The 23,781-nt window shown below is 33.0% G+C and overlaps 6 protein-coding genes across 9 annotated transcripts; 5 read left to right on the top strand and 1 right to left on the bottom strand.

Moving 5' to 3' along the window:
* The first annotated feature begins 632 nt into the window (after positions 1-632).
* On the top strand, positions 633-2,553 carry LOC127260510 (uncharacterized). Of its 2 annotated transcripts, XR_007840735.1 has the most exons (6): positions 633-907; positions 1,005-1,075; positions 1,318-1,373; positions 1,472-1,897; positions 1,979-2,154; positions 2,237-2,553. XR_007840735.1 is itself a non-coding variant. In XM_051288243.1 (5 exons), the coding sequence occupies exons 1-5, from the start codon at positions 763-765 to the stop codon at positions 2,034-2,036; spliced, it is 756 nt and encodes a 251-aa protein (XP_051144200.1). In that variant the 5' UTR covers positions 633-762; the 3' UTR covers positions 2,037-2,553. The 2 variants fall into 2 exon arrangements, 1 of the variants encoding a protein (XP_051144200.1); XM_051288243.1 differs by having other exon boundaries at positions 1,979-2,553.
* Positions 2,554-4,579: 2,026 nt separating this feature from the next.
* On the top strand, positions 4,580-6,628 carry LOC127261017 (peptide methionine sulfoxide reductase B5-like). The gene is made up of 3 exons (XM_051289142.1): positions 4,580-4,965; positions 6,062-6,218; positions 6,302-6,628. The coding sequence occupies exons 1-3, from the start codon at positions 4,631-4,633 to the stop codon at positions 6,464-6,466; spliced, it is 657 nt and encodes a 218-aa protein (XP_051145099.1). The 5' UTR covers positions 4,580-4,630; the 3' UTR covers positions 6,467-6,628.
* A 416-nt stretch (positions 6,629-7,044) lies between these two features.
* LOC127261016 (probable polygalacturonase At1g80170) lies at positions 7,045-10,448 on the top strand. Of its 2 annotated transcripts, XM_051289140.1 has the most exons (8): positions 7,056-7,218; positions 7,304-7,441; positions 8,485-8,643; positions 8,778-8,795; positions 8,899-9,191; positions 9,270-9,378; positions 9,881-9,994; positions 10,079-10,448. In XM_051289140.1, exons 1-8 carry the CDS (start codon positions 7,093-7,095, stop codon positions 10,304-10,306), a joined length of 1,185 nt encoding a protein of 394 aa, XP_051145097.1. In that variant the 5' UTR covers positions 7,056-7,092; the 3' UTR covers positions 10,307-10,448. The 2 variants fall into 2 exon arrangements, with proteins under 2 accessions (XP_051145098.1, XP_051145097.1); XM_051289141.1 differs by lacking the exon at positions 8,778-8,795 and having other exon boundaries at positions 7,045-7,218.
* Positions 10,449-11,474: 1,026 nt separating this feature from the next.
* On the top strand, positions 11,475-12,752 carry LOC127261160 (dirigent protein 21-like). The gene is made up of 2 exons (XM_051289384.1): positions 11,475-11,721; positions 12,356-12,752. Exons 1-2 carry the CDS (start codon positions 11,479-11,481, stop codon positions 12,701-12,703), a joined length of 591 nt encoding a protein of 196 aa, XP_051145341.1. The 5' UTR covers positions 11,475-11,478; the 3' UTR covers positions 12,704-12,752.
* An 883-nt stretch (positions 12,753-13,635) lies between these two features.
* Positions 13,636-17,477, top strand: LOC127261384 (argininosuccinate lyase, chloroplastic). Of its 2 annotated transcripts, none has more exons than XM_051289719.1 (8): positions 13,636-13,889; positions 14,373-14,528; positions 14,611-14,874; positions 15,141-15,257; positions 15,384-15,532; positions 16,384-16,675; positions 16,812-16,976; positions 17,114-17,477. In XM_051289719.1, exons 2-8 carry the CDS (start codon positions 14,373-14,375, stop codon positions 17,360-17,362), a joined length of 1,392 nt encoding a protein of 463 aa, XP_051145676.1. In that variant the 5' UTR covers positions 13,636-13,889; the 3' UTR covers positions 17,363-17,477. The 2 variants fall into 2 exon arrangements, with proteins under 2 accessions (XP_051145676.1, XP_051145675.1); XM_051289718.1 differs by having other exon boundaries at positions 14,237-14,528.
* A 526-nt stretch (positions 17,478-18,003) lies between these two features.
* LOC127261369 ((3S,6E)-nerolidol synthase 1-like) lies at positions 18,004-21,121 on the bottom strand. The gene is made up of 7 exons (XM_051289697.1): positions 20,978-21,121; positions 20,417-20,675; positions 19,541-19,919; positions 19,186-19,404; positions 18,944-19,082; positions 18,598-18,855; positions 18,004-18,440 (listed from the first exon to the last, which is right to left on the bottom strand). The coding sequence occupies exons 1-7, from the start codon at positions 21,002-21,004 to the stop codon at positions 18,144-18,146; spliced, it is 1,578 nt and encodes a 525-aa protein (XP_051145654.1). The 5' UTR covers positions 21,005-21,121; the 3' UTR covers positions 18,004-18,143.
* Between the last annotated feature and the right edge of the window lie 2,660 nt (positions 21,122-23,781).

The following is a 23,781-nucleotide window of genomic DNA, read 5'->3' as shown; positions in this document are numbered from 1 at the left end:
GTGTTATTTTGGATTTTGGTTTCCTTTTTCACTATGCAACAATTGCAATTTTCCCTTTTTGAACACTATAGTTTGAGGCCTCATCAGCAATGGAGGATCAGGTCAAGGCCTCCAGGGTATGTAATTATATAATTAACCTTAATTATGTCATGGTTCAAACTATTTGATTTATATGGCTTTCAATAAAAATATATTGTATTACGTTTTATCTTATAAAATATCAAATTAAAATACTATTTAAATCAAAAAGTGAAAAAAAAAAAATTAGACCTTAAACCAAAGCCAAATGCACTTTACATTTATGTTGATTTTTATAAATTATATAAATGTCTATTTTTATGATTTATATTGAAATAGTAATTAGATATAGTATTTTATAAAAATATTTATAAATTATATAATAAAAAAACCTCAAAAGATCATAACCATTACAGTTTTCTTTTTTTTTTAAAAAAAAATCATATACAAATTAAAATACTTAAGCAACCAAAATATGCCCGCGATTTTTCTATATATATATATATATATCGTAATAATTAATATTATTAAATTTCTCCAACGGTCGAAAACTCATTTAATGCGGAAATTTAAGAATAAAACAAAATCACACCCCGTATATGGACCCCACTCACCGCAACGGTCCATTTCTCTGGTTGTGTTTGGGCGTCTAAAAGCCACTCTTCTCCTTCTTCTTCTATAATCTTTGCTCTTAACAACTCACAGTGAGAACCGATCCATAACTTGTAAATCCATTCGAGCCGTATGGAGGTAGCAGTAATCGATTGGAAAAGCATAGATTCGAGATTCGTGAAGGACGAGCTGTACGAGCACATCAATGCCCCCAAATGGGTCGATTTCTCTGCCCCGGAACGCCCCGTTGATGATGAGGCCTGGTTCTGCCGCCCTGGTGAGTGAAATTTGAAAACCCTAGATCCTCTCTCGTTGTTGATTTTTTCTAATTTTTATGTGATTTTGAATTCTCTCTATCGTTTCGTGTGTTTTAGGCTGTAATCATCCCAAGACGGCTGAAGATTTCCTTAATGAGAACGTCAAAACGCCTAATTCGAGTTCGAAGGTTTGTGTTGCTGCCCTAGTTCTATTCTGGAATTAGTTGATTTGGGGATTTTGAAATTGTGGTGATGTGGAGATGAGGAATTTGAATCCATTTCTTACTGAATCTGCTCGAAGTTTATGTAAAATTTTGGATTAGGTATCCGAATGAACAGATCCAAACTTTGAATTTAGGGTTTTTTTTTTAGCAAACATGAACATGAAAATTATGGATCTGATTCAGCCATTCCTTAACTTCCATTGCAGCTAAAAAAATCACGAACAGTGTCTGACGTTTCTCCGTTGGGAGATCGAAACAAGAGGTATCATTAGATTATGCTTTTTGGCTGCAAACTTTATGATCTCTACCCATTTTCTGCTGCTAGTACTAATGAATGATTACACGTTTAATGGATGGTAGGGAAGCAATGCTGAAGAAAAGAGGTGTGGCGAATAATCGAATTGTGGAAGATGGAGAGAATCATGACCCTAACCTGTCGAATTCATTAAACCACAAAGCTAGAGGTGGAAAAGAAGGGATCAAATCCAGTGTGGAGAGGAAAGAAATTCGCGACGATAATATGGTAGGGAAAGATCAAACAAGAAAGCTGAGGAGCACTCTGTCGGCGAGGAATTTGTTTGCTGGCGGCGATTTTCTAAGTAAAGTTGCCGATTTTTGCAATGAGCTTAAAAGACTGGCGGTGAGGCCGAAAGATGGAGATACCGAGATTGTGGAGAAGCAGGAGATTTTCGGAGGTCCGGATGAAAAGGAAAGGAAGCCATTGTTGGAGGTGAGGAGTAAAGAGAAATGTGAAGGAGCAGTGAAGGGCCAGAGGAGGAAGAAAGTGTGAGTGAGATTGATCCATCGATCTTCAATTGGATTCAAAGATGATGATGATGATGATGAATGTGTCCTTTGTCTGTGTAGGAAAGAAGATGATGATGATGACGAACACTCCGGTCCAGCTCGATTTGATGAAGATTAAGCAACAAAGAGAAGTCGGGGGAGGTCTGTCGCAGATTCGAACTTCTCCTCCAACTCCACAATGCTTTTCTGGCGGCGCGGGCCATGGCTACCAGAAGCGCGTCCGGCAGAGGCCTCTGGTGCGCGATAGCGACGAATATATGATAGATTTAGTTTCTGTAAATCTTGGTTGATGTGCATCAATTTTAACTATCTTCACAGGAGAGGGGAGTTTTGCAAGAATTGAAACAGACGACGATGACGACGAGCAAGGAAGCGGCCACGGAGGATCACCGCCACGTCGGAAAGGCCGCCGGAAGCAGCCATGGTGGAGAAGCAAAGCAGCCATTGGATGTTTTCTGGTTCCTCAAGCCTTGCACAACACTTTCAAGTTAGTTCATCATCATCCGCCATGGTTGATCAACTTCTTTATTGCATATAAATACACAGATATTCTTTGATTCGTTATGTAGTTATTAGTCATTCATTGGTTCGACAATAAAATATTTTCAATAAATAATGTTTATCTGTTCCTTCTACTACTGTTCTTGGAAATTCTTCAAACCTTTTTGCATTTTTCTTGATACTTTTTTAATGGGGTTAGTTTTGGATAATTTGTTCCTCGATTTAATGCACTTTTGAAGAGATTTTTTTTGTTTTTTTAAAGTGGAAATAAATAATATATATTTATTAAAAAGATTACATAATTACATAATTAAAAAAAAAAAAAAAACATGATTCGTCGACTTGCTTGTCAGGTCTAATTTACAGGTATTAGGGGTCGGGGTTTATTCAGTACTTTACGTGGGTTATCACTAAATTAACCCGTTAGTATTGTATGATATAAAAGGTATTTGTGTAATATATTATAAATTTGAAGGGTATTTTAGATAAATAGTACAATTAAATGGATATTTTGTTATGAAACGAACCAAAATGAAAATGAAAAAATAATAGATGACGAGTATATATTAAGACAAATTTATGATATATATATATACATTTATCAAATTGGTGTGCGTGCATCATTTTTCTTTTTCTTTTTCTTGCAATTATCTAAAATCGAAACGGAAGGTTGAGAAATTCTTAAAAACTGCAAAGTTGGTCTCAACAAAATTTTATATTTTAGAAAATATCATAGTTTTTATAAAAAATAATAAAATAAAACTGTAGCACTATTTTTATAAGAAAATAAAATGATTATACAAAAAAGGAAATAAAAAATGGGAAAAGGATATAGACGTCGAACTCACAAATCATTCCAAAATTCTCCATGCCTTATAGGACAAACCTTATCCATCCCCACTTGCAACTTTATTCCCCAAAAATAACAACACTTTTAATTTCTTTACTTCTTTCAAGACAAAATAATAAATTTTAAAAAATAAAATAAAATAAAAACAGCAGATAGATATGCATAGATAAGCATAAGAAACTACAGTAGCCATGAAAATCAAACAGCGATGAAATTTTAACCGAGTAAAAGATCAAAAGCATCAAATCAAAATAATACGTTCATGAATCATTAACATTATTATTTATCACAGAAAAGAAAAAACAGAATATAATTAATTAATTAATTAAAATGGAGAATCGTAGTACAGCAAGAGAGAAGAAGGAAGGATGTTCTAGAATGATGGATGGTTAATTACAGCAGAGAAGACAGTGGAAGAAGATTCTAGAACAGGCGCGGCGGAGGCGAGGATAAGCCCTACCGACCTGCGCGGAGGCTTCCCGCCAGGTTTCCTCCACGGCGTCCATGAAAGCAGTGAAGTTCCTTATGGGAGGAGGAATAAACAGATTCAAAGGAACTGCAGAAAACGCCAGCATCACCAGCAAATCCCCCATCGCCGACCCTCACCCAGCTTAAACCCTAATTTTATTTTATCTAAGGTTTTGGAATGAGGAATTTGAGAGATATATATATATGTATATATATGATACGTACAGTCAGTCGTACATCTCACATTTATTTGTTTCCCTAACAATTTTCTGTTTCCTTTTCCCCTCTTGGCTGCCTTTTTATTTTAAGGCCTGATTTCTACCTTTATTTATTTATTCATTTTTTTTTTTTTTTTTTTATGTTTAAATTAGACTGGACAAATTATGTGTAACAAGCTAGATTTGAAAGCTCATATTTGAATTACTTTTTACTTTATTTGTCATATTTTTTTATTAATTTTTTTTTATTTAAGAGTATAATTAATAAAAATTATTGAGACAGATGATTTAAAAGTGTCAAAATTTAAACTCATGATATCACGTGTTTCAGGTGACTCTTGTGATTTTGATTTTGGGTTTTAATTTTCAATAGTAAAATTTTAAATTAAAATAGTTGTTTGATTTAATATAAATATATATTGATACGATGTTTTAAATGGAAATTAAATTTTACGGTAACGAAATACTTTGACTTGTGTTTTTGAATTGAATGTCATGTGACACAAAGCTATATCATATCCGAACACACCCTTGTCTACGTGGATGTAATGTTTCCACAAATCGACCATCCGATGGTTTCGTCCTTCATTACAAATTTACAATACCAATCCTCCAACTAACAAATATTTTTAATTAAATTAAATAAAATAGCAATTGGCGTTCAGATCAGATCAGATGGGGGGTTCGCGAGCGCTGAAAATCTACCCAAAAACCTTCGCTACTCTCAACCCACCTTCAATTGTTCTCTCGAGATTTCCACAGCTGCAAATCACCCAAACCCTCAATCTTCGTCCCTTCCGCTGTGCACTGACCGCGCCGACGAGGTATAGGAGTGAGAGCAGGACCAATATCCCGAGTGGCTTGTCTTTTAATTGGGGCTTGCAGAGCTTTTTGAAACGTAGGGTTTTCGCCATGGCCGGCGCACCTGGATCCGTTCGCAAATCGGAGGAGGAGTGGCGAGCTGTTCTTTCTCCGGAACAGTTTCGTATTTTACGGCAGAAGGGCACCGAGTATGTCTGATTTTTGTTGTTTGTGCTACTTTTGAATCATAATCTGGGGAATCTTTTTCTGAAATCCCGTGTTCGTTTGATTTGGGTGTGAGCTGATTGTGTTCGTTCGTCAATTCCATCGTCGTCTCTGTCTGTATGAGTGATGAAAATTGAATTTAATTTCAGAGAATTCGAGTGGTTATTTAGGGTTTCATAATTAGGTTTATGCTTACGCAGGATTTAGGGTTTAGGGAAGGAACTGCAATTTTGGTTTGATGATGTGTTCTGGAAGTGGAAACTAAATCAAGTTTTGAGATTTAAGCAAGCATCAATGACCTAATTTGAAGAAATATTGATGCGACTGCTCATAAGGTGATGATAATTTTTTCGGTGAGATTTAGGCTACGTCTAGATAGAAGTTTTGCATTGTTAGAGTAAAGTATATCTGATGTATATCGTCAAAAGTTTCAAAAGTGTCTATCTAAACAGAATCTTAGCAATGGTTATGGTCCTCAAGAACTGATTGGTGGCCTCGATTGATTGTAAAGTTGTGTAGAATTTTGGTGTTCGATGATATATACTTGGTGCAGGTAGAACAGAATCGATTGTGTTGAGGTGGTAGAAGCACATATGGTTACATTTCATTTCACATAGCTCTTAGCTAGTTGTCCATTTTAGAATCCGTGAAAATTTCAAGTTTCTTCGAATAAATTAAGACACCTTAGTTGTGAATTGAAAGCTTGCGACATATTTGTGTTTAGCTATGATTAAATTCAATGCTGCAAATCTTCATAGGAGAGTTATTTGCTTCTTAAGACGAAGGAACTGAAAGGAGCTGTGCTGTTTCAGCTAGATTATGATAATATCTTTTTCTACTTTGTCATTGTTTGTTGCGATTGTTTGGGCTTTTTTTTTCGTGGGCTTTTTAGATTTCAATTTGTTTCTACTGTGACTCCTCCCTTTCATCTTTTTTCTGTGTCTTCGACACCAAGAATAATTCCATCATGTTGATGACTATGCTATCAAGGGTTTATTTTAGACCATTATACGTAAAATAACCATAGCCGGTTGTTATTACCTGCACTTAGCGTTCATACATGAGATTGGTGATGCACAGGTTCCCGGGCACTGGAGAATACGACAAGGTTTTCCAGGAGGGCATTTACAACTGTGCAGGATGCGGAACTCCCCTCTACAAGTCGACTACCAAATTCAACTCCGGGTGTGGTTGGCCTGCATTCTTCGAGGGTCTCCCAGGAGCCATAAATCGAACGGTAAGTTTTACTTTCTGATGGTTGTGTCCACTTAACACTGCTGTGAGCTCTTAGCTGATGCCTTTGCCTGCATGTCTGTTTAGCCTGATCCTGACGGTAGGAGAGTCGAGATCACGTGTGCGGCGTGTGGGGGACATCTCGGACATGTGTTTTCCGGCGAAGGGTTTCCGACGCCGACGGACGAGCGCCATTGTGTCAACAGTGTATCACTTAAGTTCACTCCGGCGAACTCCAACTCTTCCAAATAAATGATGCACACAACACGGCCGTGCTCATGGTTTTGTGCTCCCTTCGAATTTTAGTTTATTAACGCCTGCCATGCCCTGTATTAAAAATAAAAATAAAATAATCTGTAATCAAGATGATGTCAATGTATTATATTTTCTGTTTTATAAATTTGTTTTCATCTATATTATTATAAAATAGGTTTGGGTCGGGCCAGCCCGATCCAGTTAAAGATCATGTGGGCCTAGGCTTGTAAAAATTAAGTTGTGCCCTTGGCCTGGATTTTAAAATTATAATATAATTTAACAATTTTAAAAATATATCTTGTAAAAAAAATTAGATTATTATTATTACTACGTATTTTTAGGCTTTAATGTCTATTACATATCCATTCCAATAAATTTTATACGTATTTATTTTGTAGTTTGTTGTTTAAATATTCGACGATTTTCTTGCTTACTTTTAACAGATTAGTATTGTAAATTGTAATTTTATCGTGTACCAAATAAACTCACTATTATATGGCCATGTTTCAGAATTAATATACTTTGCAAATATATTGTAACCTAAATAAATTTATATATATATCGACTATAGTCCACAAATACATTTAATTTATCGTACAAGACTCCATAATACTATAGTCATTATGGAACACTTATCATCAATTTTGTTCCTACTTTTGATTATTTTCTTTGCTTTGCTGAGTGAGTCCAAAGTGTTCAACGTCGTCAATTATGGCGCCGTCGGCGACGGCTTAACCGACGACACCGATGTATTATATCGCATTTGTGATTGTTCTTGTTCAATTATATTTATAAATGTATTCGCTCGTAATTTTGTTTTTGTTTTTGGTCTAGGCTTTGGCGAAAGCATGGGAGGAGACTTGTACGATGGATTCGTCTTCTCCGGTTATGCAAATACCGGAGGGCAAGACGTTCTTGATCCAACCCTTAAGGTTTAATGGCCCTTGCAATTCAAAAAGTATTACGGTGCAGGTATGTAATTTTTAAATTGAAATAATTGTTTGATTTGATATTTTAAATGCAAAATAATATTGTATAGTAAATTTTTTTTCTTCAAATTTTTTAATATCCTGACAACTTTAATACATGTGTGCATATATATATAGGTGTTGGTCAAGGAGTTAAGGGTTTCGCCAAAAAAAAATTTGTAAATATTGAAAAACAAATCAAATTACCTAAACAAACACCAGTCTACTAAAATAAGGCAAGACCCGAAAGTGTAGGATTCGAAGTATGACATCATGGTCACAAATTAACTTTTACGCCACCCACCAGATAATCCGTTATGGGATAAAATATTTAATTATATTTGTATTTATGGTTAATGTTAGTGGTTTATAGGATTATATTTTGCTATCTATTAAGTAGGCGAAATAACATAATTCGGTAATTGCATACCATTATGATTAAAAAGTTCATTTAGGATAATGTTTTGGGTAAAAGAAGAAAGATTGATTTCAAACAAAATGGATATATATTAATTTCCGATGAATGAAGTATTTATTTCTTAACTACAGCTATACAATTACTAATATTTATCTTGGGAGCATAATTTGATCGATCCTATGATGTTATTGTTAGACCAAAATTTTATTGAAAACCGAGCTCAAATCATAATCAAATAAGAAATCTGATTAAGAACTTATTCGAGTTTCGCTTTGCACACGATCTCTTCGAAACAAATTCGGTCCGTCACCGATTGCTTCCCCAAGATAAAACGATCAATTAGGGATTCACGATTTCTCCATTTCTTCTAATCTCCTCCAAGAAAAACTTCCAAAAAGTTTTCTTGGATCGGTTCGTGAAGAAATCGTAAATCCCTAATTGATTCGTTTTATCTTGGGAAGCAACCGGTGGCGGACCAAATTTACTTCAAGGAGATCGCGTGCAACTCGAACCTCAAATTTGTTCTTAGTCAGATATGTTATATGATTTTGATTTGGGCATCTCGGTTTTTAATAAAATTTTTGTCTAACAAGTATTATATATGTATGTTAACGATCGACGTTCTTCAGATCGACGGAAATTTGGTTGCTCCGGAGAATCCTTCCGACTGGAGTAGTTGCAATGGCGAGCCTTGCCAGGAATGGATCCACTTTTTCGGCGTCGACGGCCTTAGCGTTGTTGGCCGCGGCACAATTGACGGCCGCGGCCAAAAATGGTGGGATATGCCGGTAAGTCCTAATCCTCAATCTCCAGGGACTTGTGGTCAAGCCGTGTCATTTAGTTCATTTATACTCGATTTTATATATATGTTTTAACACGATCTCTTTTTTTTTCTTTTTTTTTTTTTATTTTAATTTTGCAGCGAGGAACGAAACCAAGTGTGAGTCTTGGCTTGACTCGACTCAAATTGGCTTATTGAGTCGTTTTCTTTATTTATTATTGAAAAACATTAAAGTTTTAAACCCGACTGTCTTTGTTTGCAGGCATTTCAGATCGCGGCCGCGAAGAACGTCTACTTTGGAGACGGATTGCGGTTTAAGGACAGCCCTCAGATGCATATTGTCCTAAACGGGCTGTCGTCGGTTCTAGTCTCGAATATAACCATTGTCGCCCCGGGGAAAAGTCCCAACACGGATGGCATCCACGTCGTCGGTTGTACTAAGGCTGTCATTGATCGGGCTTGGATTGGGACAGGCGACGATTGCATTTCCATCGTCGACAAATCATCCTATGTGTGGGTTAGCAACATAGTATGTGGTCCGGGGCATGGCATAAGGTTTCGTGTCGACAAGCTATTTTGTTGTCTTAATCTTGTTGCTATCAATCAACTAAAATACCGATCTTTTTGGTGCAGCATTGGGAGCCTAGGGAAGAACGGAGCTGAGGATAAAGTCGAAAAAATTGCGGTTGTAGACGTTGTCTTCATCGGGACACAAAATGGTGCAAGGATTAAGACATGGCAGGTAAGATCTAGCCGCGTTTTTTTCTTTTTTTTTCAAATTATCATTCTCATTGTCGTATGCGGAATTGTTGAGATATTTTAGATTTAGGGTGTGTTTGTTTGGGGGATTGGATTGGATTGGATTTACACTATTCATTCAATTTTTTCCTCTAAAAACATCAAATCAAACACCTATTTTTTATTTTTTATATTATACTAAAAATCAATTTTACATTCAAAACATCGAATCAACAACTATTTATATCACATCATACAACTATTCAAATTCAAAATTTTTTCTATTCAAATCCCAACTCAAAATCCAAACCCCCAAACAAACACACCCTTATATTAGTAGATTTATATTTAAATTTGGTTTTATCCATGTATTAGATTATTTTTGTTTAAGTCAATCGAGTCCTTTATTATTATGATATCAACGAGACAATTTCATTATTTTTCCTCAAAATTACTAATAGGAATTCTATTCATTCGTTTTTTATTTTTCAATCATCGCGGCACAGGGTGGCAAAGGCTATGCTCGACACATTATATTCGAGCGAATCTTGTACCATCGAACGGCGAATCCGATCATCATCGACCAGTTCTACTGTGATCATCAGGAATGCGTGGAAAGCGTCGGTCCTAGCTACTCGAAAAATGAATTCTTTTAAGAAATAGAAGCACGCCGCCTTCGTCGACTAATTCGATCTGCTTTGCAGGAATCCGCGGTGAAAGTGAGTGGCGTTACATTCAAAGAAGTAGTCGGAACTTCATCGACGGAGAGGGCCGTGACGTTGATGTGCAGCGAGGCTGTCCCGTGCCAGGACATTATTCTCGACGACATCCACATCCGGACCACAAACGACGAGGAGCCGTCGTATGAGTGCCAGAATGTGCGCGGGAGAGCTAGTGGCGATAAGGTTCCGGAACTCTCGTGTTTGAAATGAGTCGAAGCGAGCTGAGTAATTAGTAATACCATGTATATTGTAGGAGATAAAACATCAATACATTGTTTGAAATTGAATTTTGATTTGATATTTTATTTAAATAGGACTATGATATAATATTTTATGAGAGTAAATAGAATTCTGCCCGTTTCATGCAATATTTGTTTTCATGAGAATTTAGACAAGTAGTATTAATTAAGATAATTTGGGAAATAAATAATACGATGAAAGAGAAATATATATATATATTTATGTGGGTGATGCGAAGTTTAAAAAATAATGTTAATAAGTATACATTTAATTTTAAAGTGAAATTTAAAAAATAATATAATTTTATCTTTACTTTTTTAGGATAAATGTAATAATTTGATAGTAAAATAAGGATGTCATTAGTTTATGATCTTGAGTGATGAATAATATAATATTTATATTCATATGATATAAATATATAATATTCCTTTTTGTCTTAACTAATTTGTGCACCTTAATTGGACACAGAGTTTGTAATTAATAAATAATTAAAAAGTAAATTAGTAAAATAATTATATATTAAAATTAAGATAACTAAATAATTTACTTCAAATATAGAAAAAAAAAATTTAAATTATAAATTTTAAAATAAAAATAAAATATATAATTATATTTATAAAGAGAGAAGACTAATTAGTTTTTTACATCATATTTTTATATAAAGAAAACATGAGTAAGCAAAAGTCAAAATTGTACAGGTATATTTTAACCCTAGTTGCTTGTGTTCCCACTTAATTAATACAAATCAATTTTAATACTACATTTAACATTAATGATTAAAACAAGAAGTTAAGGACAAACAAAGTCGCCATAAGATTATAATAATAAGAATAGTTAGGCCCGTTGATATGCTTGTCAGTTTTGACGTGCTTCTGTAAAATATTTTTTATTTTATTTTTATAAAAAAAAATACTTATTTATGTTTGTATTAATTTTTTTAAAAAAACAAAAACTGGACTTCAAAAATATTTTATTAAAAAATATATTAATCAAAAGCTAATACAAATATAAATAAATATATAAACATTTTTTAAAAAAAAAAACTAAAAATAATTTTCAAAAGTCCATCCAAACAGACTTGGCAATCCTACCTAATATATATATATAGTGATCGTTATCCTAAAAATAGGACATCATTTGACATGGATTCATTGGTCAAAGCAATGATGGACACCGTCGTCGGCGACAACCTCGACGACAACCGCCGCCGCCACCGGGAGACGGAGGAAGAGGAAAATTTAATGAAACTGTTGAAATCCAAGGAAAAGGTGGCCAAGCTCCACTTCTACCTGCACGATGCTCTCGGCGGCGGCGATGGCACGGCCACTGTGTGGGAGGTGGCGCGTGCTTCCATCACCGCCACTTCTGCCACCGGTTTTGGCCAAGTAAGCATAAACATCATATATTCTGTTAAAAATTAATTTTTTTATTATAATAAAAATAATATATATTAATACTAAAATATACTTAATTTTTATATAAATTATAAATATAAAAAATAAAAAATATCAATCTTATACATATTTATTAACTAATAAAATACGATTTCTATAATTTATTCCAAAAAGCTAAAGCGGTGCTTTGGACGGAACCGAGAGAATACTTATTTTTAGTCCAATGTTCTGACTAATAAAATATTATTACTACGTCCGTTCGGCTTTAAGGGTTTCATTTACTTTTTACGAGTTGATATTTGAATATTAATTATTATATCAAAACATCGTACAAATTAAAATAAAATTGCAAAAATATTTTTATTAGTACGTTATAATACTAATAGACAAACATTTGTACACAAAATTATACAAATATAAAGATATTTTTAATGTTAACTACAATAAAGTAAAAAATAAATAAATAAATAAATAAAAATAAATATGACTCTTAAAGCCCAATGAAAGAAATATTCCTTTAATCTACTTAAAAAAAACTAAAATGGTACTTTCTACGAGAACAAATAGAGAATACTTATTTTTAGTCGTATTTTCAAACGTAAACATATTTTGAGTGAGGTCGCAGGTGAGGGTCGTCGACTCCTTGATAACGGTGACGCCGGATATAAATTCGGAGAAGCTCGGGAAGGCTCAGGGTATGATCACGTTCACGGGGCTTGATGACCCGGCGCTATCGATGAACTTGAATTTCCACATCACGGCGGGGGAATTTAGCGGGAGCTCACTTTGCGTGGTTGGGAGGATTCCGGCATCGAGCACGAACCGAGAACTTCCGGTGGTGGGCGGCACGGGCGTGTTCCGGATGGCTAGAGGCTACACCATCTCGAACACCTATTCATTCGATATTACCAAGAACTATGGAGTCTTGGAGTACACTGCATATGTTGCTTATCCAAATAATGCTCGAGATTGATTGTTCATTCTCAGACAGAAAAAAAATAACAAAAATATTTTTGTTAGTATCTTATAATACAAAAACTATATAAATATAAAAATATTTTTTAATATTAAATATAATATTATAAAAAAATTATTAAATAATTTATAAAAAATAATGAAGTAAGTATAAAAATAGTGATATTTCTATTACCCACTCCGTCCAACTAGAAAGTATATATATTTCTATTTTGGACGTCCAACTACAAAGTAACCATTTCATTAAATACTCCATTTTTTCCACAAATACTTCTACTTTACATCACATCGTTACTTTTGTACCAAAAAGTAAGAGCAAAAATGTTATTTAACTGCTTTTACCTGCACACTATAATTAAAATATTATTATTCTTTAATCTCCGCGCCAAAAATAAATGTATACTTTTAGCTTGGACGAAGAGAGTATTATTTATTAAAATAAAGATAATAAAATTGTGTAAAGACAAAATTGTTTATTTATAGATAAAAATGCACTAGACAAACAGAAAATTGCATAATTTTGATGAAAAATAAGAATAATAAATATTTTTTTAAAAAAGCAATATGCATATTTTTTATTAAATATAATACTCAATTCTCCACTTATAAATTTACACGTTTATTTAATATTAAAAATATAAAGATATTTTTATTATTTTTTATACAAATGTGATTGTTTATTTAACATTAAAAATATAAAAATATTCTTATTATTTTCATACAATTACATATGTATTATAACACATTTGTTTTTTTATCTTATTTTGTATTTTGATATAATAATTAATTTTTAAATATAAAATAAAAAAATAAATATAATAATTTTAAATAGTCGGAAACAAACAGTGAGAATATATTTTCCATAGAAATAGTAAAATAAGAATTAATTAATTAATTAAGCCAAAATAAAAACATACTGATACTGACTGTGTTGCAAACGGGCTCCAAAGTCGAGACAAACACTGTACTTGCCCTAATATGTGACTGCGTAATTCCCAGCACACTTCTTCCAAGCTCCAACCTTGTTCTGCCCTCCGTCGCGTCGCCTGATCTCGCTTCTCACCCCTAAACCTCAGGTAGACGATTACCCGCCGCGTATCGACTGATTTCTCCACATTTTGTCCGCTGCAGTGTGGAGGAAGGGGTTGGAGTTGAGTGGATTTACCGTTCCGTAGCAGAATCAGGTGAGGCCACTCTCCAGCTTGTATCGTTTCTGAATCTCGCGCCTCTGTGTTTTTTGCTTTTCTATATTGTGCAATGTCATTGGGGTAGAAATAATAATTGTGCTTCGAACTGATGCTGTAACTGCAATTTTGGTGATTGGAAGTATCGAGCGTTGGGTAAAAGAGGGAAGTAAGTGTGGTAAAAAAAAAAAAAACTTATTTGAAATGTGCATTCTGAGATTATGCGGATGATTCTTTTTGTGTTGTATTTTGGTGGAGGAAATGATGATTGTGTGTTGTAAATGGGGGAATGAGTCTGCACCTTTGGTTTTGAATAAGAATTGAGCGGATTTTATTTGATAATCTAGATCAGTGTTTTGACCACCTGTTGGAGTGGACGAAATCATGTCGTTTTTGAAGTCATTGCCCAGCCCCTCGTTTGCCCCCATTCATAAAAGCCCTATGCTGCGACAACCTCGCTCATTCTCGGTGGCCGCCGTGCAGATGGATTCGAAAGAAGTGAAGCTCTGGGGTGGGCGCTTCGAGGAGAGTGTCACTGATGTTGTTGAGAAATTCACCGAGTCAATCTCATTCGATAAAGCTCTCTACAAACAGGATATCTTAGGGAGCATTGCTCATGCTACCATGCTTGCCTCTCAGGTATGAATAATGATTAATGCTGGGCGAATCTATGTTGTTTTAACAAGTCCGTGTTATATTTTGATTGTCCTCTTTGTTATAGGGGTTGATCACAGAAAGTGAGAGAGGTGCAATCGTGGAAGGGCTTGTCGAGATCAGAAATCAAATTGAGAGAGGAGAGTTTGTGTGGAGGACAGACAGGGAGGATGTCCACATGAATATTGAAGCTGCACTTACTGACTTAGTTGGAGAACCAGCGAAGAAGCTTCACACTGCGCGAAGTAGAAATGATCAAGTTTCTACGGATTTACGTCTATGGTGTAAAGATGCTGTTGTTGCAATCATGTCCCGAATTAAGAATCTTCAGGTAAGTTTCTCTAGTAACTTGTCTGTTTTTTATCTGTTCGCAATCAATTGATCATGGGACACTTTTTGGGACGACTTCTGCAATATTTAAAATGATATTCAAACTACAATTTTTCTTTTTCTATTAGACGATAAAAACTGAAATTCAGTGCAAATTTATTTGTATACAAACGCCTTCATTACTGGAAAATATATTCTACAATTCATATAGAACTATTGAATCCTTCCATTTATATAATTATCTGTTTTCTTCTTTCAATGTTACAGGTTGCATTGGTGAAGCTGGCATTGAAGAATGAGGGTCTAATAGTTCCAGGCTATACGCATCTGCAAAGGGCGCAGCCTATTCTTCTGCAGCATCTTCTTTTAGCATATGTTGAGCAGGTTTGTTGGTTCCAGCAGCATGATTATTTATTCAACATTTTTGTAGTTGGCTCTTAGGAGCTTCTTAATATTTCTGCTTTCAGACTGATTTCAATGAATGTTTGTTTTCATCTACTTTAACTGTAGCTTCAACGTGATCTATTACGTTTGATTGACTACCGTGTGAGACTGAATCACTGCCCCCTTGGTGCCTGTGCATTAGCTGGCACTGGCCTTCCTATTGACAGAATTAAGACATCCGATGCCTTGGAATTCTCACATCCCCTAAGAAACAGGTAGGATGTTCATATTTGTGAATACACAATACTATGATGTCCTTGCATTCAAAGCACGTTTTTCTTTATGTTTCATTGGTTTTGCTTTTGTAAAACAAATGATCTTCATGTAAGAAATATCTTAGAAAACCTATGAGAATGGAAATAGCTCACATTTTAGGAAATTAAAGCATTGAATCATGTTAGAAGAGTTGTCCTCTTTCGTTTATGTCTCCTTGTTGGATATATATATCCTTTTTGTTACCCAATAATTTATAGATAGTGCATGATTTGAGAATAGGTAGTGTCCTTTATCGAAACAAACATATTTGACCTGCCTCTTTTGTCTATGGTCTTCACCTGTGACATGTCTTTGTGCAGCAGTCTAACTGTTTTAATATATCTATGATTAAGTACCTATGCCTAACTTTAATGATGAGGCTTAAGCTATATTACCCTGGGGATTTACCATCATAATCTGATAGTCATGGGATTCTGTTAGAAGCATGCTGAAATGGAAGAAATGTGTGTTTTAAGGAAGAGTCGCAGCTATAATGGTGATGATAATGTGATTGATCTGGTTTGTTTTAACATTTAAGGACGAATTGAGTACAGCTATGCGGTATTGCATCTATTCAATGCTGTATACATGTAGGAATAGGATTCACTTATACTGCAATCACAAAATGGCTAAATCTATCTGTTGTCAGGCGTTAGTTTTCCATTGACTCAGTAATTTTATTGTTGTTGGTGATGCCATCATTCAATTATTCAAATATCATTTTATCTTTGGTCTTCGTTATCTTTATTTCTTTCCCCACCAATATTTGGCATTCTCAAGTTATTAATGATATTATATTTATATTGAGCAGCATTGATGCAGTTTCCGATCGAGATTTTGTTATAGAGTTCCTATCTGCAAATGCCATCACAGCCATCCATCTCTCTCGACTTGGTGAAGAATGGGTACTGTGGGCATCAGAGGAATTTGGGTTTATCACCCCTAGTGACTCTGTTTCAACTGGAAGCAGTATAATGCCACAGAAAAAGAACCCTGACCCGATGGAACTCGTCCGAGGGAAGTCTGCTAGAGTTATAGGTGACCTGGTTACACTTCTTGTATTGTGCAAGGGCCTTCCTCAAGCATACAACCGAGATTTGCAGGTTAAACAGTCGCACAATTTTCATCTTTCTGGTTCTTAATTTACGCTCAGTCTGTTCATATTCGTCATTTTGTTATATTTTATTCGTCAAATTTTTATGCTACATAAAGTTGATGCTAAACGTCTTGAATTCTCAGGAGGACAAAGAACCTCTATTCGACAGTGTCAAAACAATAATTGGAATGCTTGAAGTGACTGCAGAATTTGCAGATAATATCACCTATAATAAAGAGAGAATCGAGAAATCTCTGCCGGCAGGGCATCTTGATGCAACTACACTTGCTGACTACCTCGTCAAAAAGGTACATTTAGTCCACAAACCATTCAATCTACCGCAAAATATTGCAGTTTCTACAACTCCCCCAAAGCTTTAAAAGCAAAACAGTGAATTTGATCGTTCTGGAGTAATTCTTGATGGTGTTTATGATTGTTTGAGCAGGGTGTACCATTCCGGACTGCTCATGATATAGTCGGTAAATCTGTTGCTTTATGCGTTTCGAGAAATTGCCAACTCAAAGATTTGAGCTTACCTGATCTCAAAGCTGTAAGTCCGGAATTCGAAGAAGACGTGTATGAGTTTCTTGGAGTCGAAAACTCGATCAAAAAGTTCACTTCATACGGGTCCACAGGTTCAGAATGTGTAGCTGAGCAAATTCATTATTGGGTTCGTGAGTTAGGCTTGTCTTAGGCAGCAGAAGCAGCAATCGTTAGTTTTTATGAGGTTAGTGAATGCATACTTGCACAACTCTTTGGCTTAAACAAACATTTTACTGAATAAGAGAAGGGAGATTATTTTGCTCTTATCACATTATACAATTATCTTAACTACTGTTGATTTCATTAAATCAAAATAGTGTTCTTAGTAGTATGGTTTTCGTTTTTAATCCAATATATATTGGATTTATATCAAGTTAGACGATTTTTATTTCAAAATAAAATCCTCTACCTGTATAAAAATAATATATATTCTTTTAATCCAATATATATTGGATTATATGAAGTTAGATGATTTTTTTTTTTTAAATAAAATTTTTGTAATAACAACAAATATACATTTGAAATTGGGGTTTTGATTTGAAATCGAAATTTTAATTTAAATAGATTTTTAATATGATATTTCATGCATCTTTTGTCAGTCTCTAACGGTCATATTTATTCATTGCACTTAACATTAATATAAAAAATATTCTATAATTTTTTTTTTTTATATAATAATTAATATTTAAAGAAAAAGTAAATGAGACTAAATGTGACCCTAGTAAATAATAATAGACACAAATTTTAATGTGCTACAAAAAAAATTTAAAAAAATAAATAAATAAACACAAATTTAGAATGGCAGAAAATATATTTTTACTACCGAAGCAAATATTTTGACTTCAAATATAAACTAAACACACAGTAAAACAACATACCAAAATCAGCAACATATACCAACACTAACACTAGCTAGAAGATGGATCGATCATTCATTCATCTTCATTAAGTGTTGACTCGAAACATTGAGCTAGAGCAAGAAGATCATTCTTGCGACCCTTATCATATATCACAGGAACCATCCTTGCAACATTAAGACATGCATTTCTGAACGATTCCGAGAAAGGGTTTGACGATGACGACGACGATAATGCGCGCTTGTTGAGTTTCTTCCATGTCTCCGAAACCTTTTTCATCACATGTTTCTTCGCCACCGCGTGCGATGATACTTCAAAATCCTTCATGTAGCACTCGACGTACGATCCATCGTTCCCATAACATTGCTCGTCCTACCAACCCGACTCAAAAATATCAACCCTATTTCGTGCCAGTTTTTGATGTAATATTTTAAATAAAAATAAGCTCTGGAAACGATAATGTTTTATGAATAGTTCAAAAACAAGTTTAAAAACATATTTGATCTTTAAAACTCGAATATTTTGATACCTGAGCGCTCCCCAAGTCATCGAAGAGGCGAAGAATCATTCCAACCAAATATAGGATGTTGTTATGATCTCCATTGCTCAAAACTCGGTGAGCTTCTTCGCTCCAAACATTGTCGCCGAGAATGAAGAAGAGATGTGTAAGAACCATCGGCACTCCAGAGCTCACAATCCCGTTGCTTAGATACTCATCCGCCTTCGCCAAATGACCATTCCCAAACCACTTCGCCTCTGTTAAAAATGCATCGAACAATTCTCCCCACTACACCGAGCAATAATCATGTTTTAGGCGATCTTTGATAGAAATTATCTACAATTGGGGAGATATTAGGTAGTTGAAGCATTTATACCGATCTTTTTAAGATGTTCGATGGATCAAATCCGTGATTTTGGTAGACTATGTCGATTATTTCTTGTGTAGTTTCTTGAATTGCTTCAAAGCACGTCTTCATGTAGTTTGGTAGTCCTTCGCTATCGAAAATCTCCCATCTATGAAAGTACATACGATGTTTTCTAAGATGTTGGAAATAGACAAAAGGCGAGCCGGGGTATAATTTACTAAAAGAAATGTCGAAAGGTAAAAATTAGTTACCTTTTGATCGCATTTGTAAAGAGTTCGAGTTGATCCATTGTACCATAAATGTCAAAAATATCATCAACAATGTAGACAAGGGAGACCGGCTTTGTGAGTAGTATTCGGTGCCAAGACATGGTCGGATCTTGAAGCACGGACATCGACCACATGTGCCATTTCTTCGGTTGGTCCCTCGCGGACTCTAATTCCTTTGTTAGCTCGAGACCATCCCACCACCTACCACAAAAGATCGAGAAATCCCAATTCAATCTCTAAAAACATCAGAACAAATTTTGTATATATATAACTCGAACTGAATAAATTTATTTTAATCACATATATGAAAAAGAAATTTGTCTAACGGGATATTTACTTCACAACTTGAAGTACTTCATCGTGAAATAGTGATCCAACCACGGCCTGATCCATTCTTGCTAAGTCTTGTAGAAGAATTGTCCACTCATTTTTGGGTACATTTTTTTCGAGGAAGTTCTTGGCCACGAGCCTCGCCATTGTCTTGTGGCGCGGGTTTTGCAAAGTGTATTTAACCGGTTGATCGTGTTGATCTTCAAATATTCCTACAGAGTTTGTCGATAGAATTCTCGCGCTAAATGTTGCGGCTTTGTCGAGTATTTGCTCTCCTTCGAAATCCAAATGGGAAGCTTCGTACAATGCAAGAAGACCTTCCATGTCTTCACGAAGATCTTCGTCGAATTCATTCCCATTTTTGTTCATAAAACACTTGAATACATCTGATATGCAATAAGGTGCAAATATAAACATTAATCTTGTCTCAGTATTTATTATTTTTCTATCATAAAATAGTTACGGATTCTTTATAAAAAATTACTATTTTTTTTTTTACAAAATATTTCATTCAAATTATATTCAAATTCTTTCAGAAGAACACACTTTTTGTAAAACTGTAACTATTGTAATTTACATGAAAAATACATTGCAAAATAATACGACAAAAACTATTTGTTTTATCAATTAGTAATATTTGTTATTGCAATATTACTATTTGTGATTAATGAATGACATATTTCTTTCCTTGGTATTTTCATATTACTTCTATAGATCAAAGTCGAATGTTTATGCCAAATCTTTGTATAATGACAAATTGAGAAATATTATTTCTCATATATATAACAAACAAAAAAATAATAATAATAATTTCCTTTAAAATATTTTTTCAATAATATCATCGCAAATAAGTATTAATTATTTCACAATAACTTTATTTTACCTTGAGTGATGGGAAAACCGGCTTGTCTCAATAGTCGAAAACTAAGACAAACAGTGTATAGATTGTCGGGCGTAATGTGTGTTCTCTGAAAAAAGTGTCTATGATGTTCACGTAACATTATCCGAATTTCTTCAGAGAAATGGTGTTCGAGAGCTAATTGTTGGACAACATCGATAAATGACAAGCTATCGAACCCATCTTGATTGATGAGGCTCCTTAGTTTCTCCAAAATTTGTTCGTATTTAACGCGAAAACATTCCTATAAAAATCAGAAGATCATCAAAAAAATTGATCATCATATCATATTCAAAAATTTCATAATTTGTTGGAGATTTTTTTTTACTATTATTATTATTTTTAATCTATATTTCATATTTACTCGTATTTTAACATAAAATAAATCCTCAATAGACAATAATATATGCATTGTATCAATTTCATTTAAGAAATTAGATTTGCTCAAAATTATTGATCATGATAATATTAATATAATAAGTAAACAGTAATAATAATTAAGGTTGAATGCATGGATGATGAGAAGACTGTGTGATGAATGCTTACCTTTTCTTGGGCACAAAATTTTGCCATTACACAAAACTTGTTTAAATTACTTATAATTAACAATATCTTTAAGAGGATTTGTTGATGGAAATTTGATAGTGGAAGATGAGGATTTCTTCCCTATTTGCCATTATATTTATAGACGTATTTGAACCTACGAATAGGTGTGACAAAATTAAATCCTATCCAAAAAATAGAACCTGTTCGACCTGAAATTTTTCAGGTTTAGATTTGGGTATTTCGAGTTTGTAAAAAGTCGGGTCAACTCGAACCCGAAACAAAAAAATTTTCGGATCGTGTTTCGGGTTGATCTGATAATCCAAAATATAAAAATCAGGTAAGATTTCGGGTTTGATCTGAAATTATTTATTATTATTGTATTAATTTATAATATCTCTATTATTTTAAATGTAAAATAATATAAAAATAAAAATAAAAATAATTTTTTTTTTAGTTTAATTTAATTTTTTTTTTTAATTTTCGGGTCTGTTTCGTGTCGAGTTTGTATCATGTTTGTTCGGATTTCAGATGATCTGAAACTAATTTTAGATCAACTTGAACCCAACCTGAATAAATTCCTATCGTGTTCAGATCTAGGGTTTAAAGTCAATTTTTGGGTTCGGTTTGACAATTTTTTTGTTACCCGATGATTCAACTTGACACGAACACGACCCGAAAATACGATTTGACACCACTACGTACCATATTATTTCCAAAGTCCCATCCCATCACGTCACTGTTTGATTTGGAACGTGCGTATAAACACTTACCCCTAATTTCTCAGGTGTGTTTCTCATGAATAGTAATTCAAATAAATGTTTAATACATTCTGGCTGTCACTATATTAGATTTATATTTTGTATTATTGTATTTAATATTAAAAATATATTTATATTTGTATAATTTTTTTTACAATATTATAGGATACTAATAAAAATATTTTTTTATCATTTTTTTTAATTTGTACTGTACTAATAATTAATATTCAAAATCAAGTAAATATGGCCTTTACAGTCCGATCAAAATAGTACGATATAGATATATATAGAATTAAATTCTAATATAATATAATAAATAATAACTAAATATTAAATTTGATTTTGTTATATAAAAAATGAAATTGTAAAATCAAAATAAATATCTCACAAATAATTTAGACAATTATTTCGACCATTTGGTACTATATGATTTTGGAGCATCCCGTCGAAATGCAATTTTTTTTATTTTTATTTTATCAAATTATTAATATATTTAATTAGTGGAAACCACTATTATACTATAGTATTTAATATTAGTAATAAATATATTTCACATATACCTTGTATTATTTTAAATGATTTATATTAATAATTTTTTTATTATATAAAATTTTATTTTTTATAAAATAAAATATAAAAGATTAATTATATTTATATTAATATATTGCAAGATTAAATTTATTTTATTTTTCTATCAAAATATTAAATTAATATTTTATTTCACATCCTCAATTATAGTATTATTTATTATAAAAAAAATAAAAAAATTAACAATTCAAATTCAAAATTTTTCAAATCAATTTTCTTTTTTCAAAAATTCATGTCTAAGCAGAGCCAAATAGAAACAAATAAAATTGATGTGATATTCTTAAAAAATAAGTAAATAGTACCAAAATTTAAAATTTTTTATGTAAACAACCCTAGTGTTTGGTTTGTACTTTGTTATTTCAAGTAAAATAATATGATGTGTTTTTTTGGAATTGAATTGCTAAGATTTAATTTGTATTTTTTTTATTTAAATAATATTTGATTTAATGGCTTGTGAGATAAAAATATTCTCCTTTGTGTCAATTAAATGTTCTCATTTTATTATTTTCGTTCATTTCTTTATTAAGTAAAAGTAATCATATACAAATATCAAAATATTCATAATTTTTTTTTTAAAAAAATAAAAATTCATGCATTTTGTATTTATAAGGATAAAAATATCAAAATTATTTCACACTATCAATACACAATAAAATATTATTATTTCTTAATTTACTATATTAAAAAAAACACTATATAAATTCGATTTGGACATAAAGAACATATATTTTTCGAAAAAAAAAAATTATAATTCAAATAAGAAATTTATTTAAAAAAAAACCATAGTGATTGGATATGATAAAATATTTTATATGTAAAATTAATATTCCTTCCGTCTGTATAAACTAATTTGTTTTGTAAATTACAAAAAGAATCGGTATAAAATTTACAGATGAAAAGAATATATTTTTATTAGAAATATTTATACAATGATCAAAAGACAAAGTCCCAATTTTATAAGGCTGTGTAGTCGGTAAGGGATAGGCCGGTGGTGTGGGGTTGGACCTCAGGTCACTTGTCACATATGGTTTGCCTAATTTGCAGGATCAGAATTTACCTCATACGTATTTTCGGGTAGGAATAGCAGACTGGGTTCCCACGTCATTAAAACGATTTATTTTATTTATTTCGTACAACAATTATTCAGCACCATGTAAAACGTTTGGATCGTTTTTGTTTTCAAATTTGTAGACAACAATAATGTCAACCCAAAGAAAAAAGCAATTAATAAAAATCCGAAATGATTGACTGCTACATGTTTTAATTCAGCATACTGAATAAACAAAAATTAATTATTTTTTATTAATATAATTAAATAACATAATTAATATTAATACATATAATTAATCTACAGCTATTCAGTAGGTCTTGAAAACATTTGTTCACACCTGATCTCGCTCCAATAAAAATTACGTGTGCATATTTAAGACAAATAATAATCGAGACCAAAACTAAAGC

The sequence above is a fragment of the Andrographis paniculata genome, unplaced genomic scaffold (genome assembly GCF_009805555.1).
Source record: "Andrographis paniculata isolate CXL003 unplaced genomic scaffold, ASM980555v1 Contig62END, whole genome shotgun sequence".
Taxonomy (NCBI): domain Eukaryota; kingdom Viridiplantae; phylum Streptophyta; class Magnoliopsida; order Lamiales; family Acanthaceae; genus Andrographis; species Andrographis paniculata.
Note: the sequence above shows the minus strand (reverse complement) of the source record. Positions and strands in the feature narration are given on the sequence as shown.

Excerpts from the sequence above, each read along its gene's own strand:
- LOC127261160 (XM_051289384.1), top strand. The coding sequence starts at position 11,479 with ATGGATTCATTGGTCAAAGCAATGATGGACACCGTCGTCGGCGACAAC. Across the intron at positions 11,722-12,355 it reads CTGCCACCGGTTTTGGCCAA|GTGAGGGTCGTCGACTCCTT; the intron begins GTAAGCATAAAC and ends GTGAGGTCGCAG.
- LOC127261384 (XM_051289718.1), top strand. The coding sequence starts at position 14,274 with ATGTCGTTTTTGAAGTCATTGCCCAGCCCCTCGTTTGCCCCCATTCAT. Across the intron at positions 15,258-15,383 it reads TTTTAGCATATGTTGAGCAG|CTTCAACGTGATCTATTACG; the intron begins GTTTGTTGGTTC and ends CTTTAACTGTAG. Across the intron at positions 16,676-16,811 it reads CATACAACCGAGATTTGCAG|GAGGACAAAGAACCTCTATT; the intron begins GTTAAACAGTCG and ends TTGAATTCTCAG.
- LOC127261017 (XM_051289142.1), top strand. The coding sequence starts at position 4,631 with ATGGGGGGTTCGCGAGCGCTGAAAATCTACCCAAAAACCTTCGCTACT. Across the intron at positions 4,966-6,061 it reads TTACGGCAGAAGGGCACCGA|GTTCCCGGGCACTGGAGAAT; the intron begins GTATGTCTGATT and ends GGTGATGCACAG. Across the intron at positions 6,219-6,301 it reads CAGGAGCCATAAATCGAACG|CCTGATCCTGACGGTAGGAG; the intron begins GTAAGTTTTACT and ends ATGTCTGTTTAG.
- LOC127260510 (XM_051288243.1), top strand. The coding sequence starts at position 763 with ATGGAGGTAGCAGTAATCGATTGGAAAAGCATAGATTCGAGATTCGTG. Across the intron at positions 1,374-1,471 it reads TTGGGAGATCGAAACAAGAG|GGAAGCAATGCTGAAGAAAA; the intron begins GTATCATTAGAT and ends AATGGATGGTAG. Across the intron at positions 1,898-1,978 it reads GGCCAGAGGAGGAAGAAAGT|GAAAGAAGATGATGATGATG; the intron begins GTGAGTGAGATT and ends TTGTCTGTGTAG.
- LOC127261016 (XM_051289140.1), top strand. The coding sequence starts at position 7,093 with ATGGAACACTTATCATCAATTTTGTTCCTACTTTTGATTATTTTCTTT. Across the intron at positions 9,379-9,880 it reads CAAGGATTAAGACATGGCAG|GGTGGCAAAGGCTATGCTCG; the intron begins GTAAGATCTAGC and ends ATCGCGGCACAG. Across the intron at positions 9,995-10,078 it reads ATCAGGAATGCGTGGAAAGC|GAATCCGCGGTGAAAGTGAG; the intron begins GTCGGTCCTAGC and ends TCTGCTTTGCAG.
- LOC127261369 (XM_051289697.1), bottom strand. The coding sequence starts at position 21,004 with ATGGCAAAATTTTGTGCCCAAGAAAAG. Across the intron at positions 19,920-20,416 it reads CGGTTTTCCCATCACTCAAG|ATGTATTCAAGTGTTTTATG; the intron begins GTAAAATAAAGT and ends ATTGCATATCAG. Across the intron at positions 18,856-18,943 it reads CGAACATCTTAAAAAGATCG|TGGGGAGAATTGTTCGATGC; the intron begins GTATAAATGCTT and ends TGCTCGGTGTAG.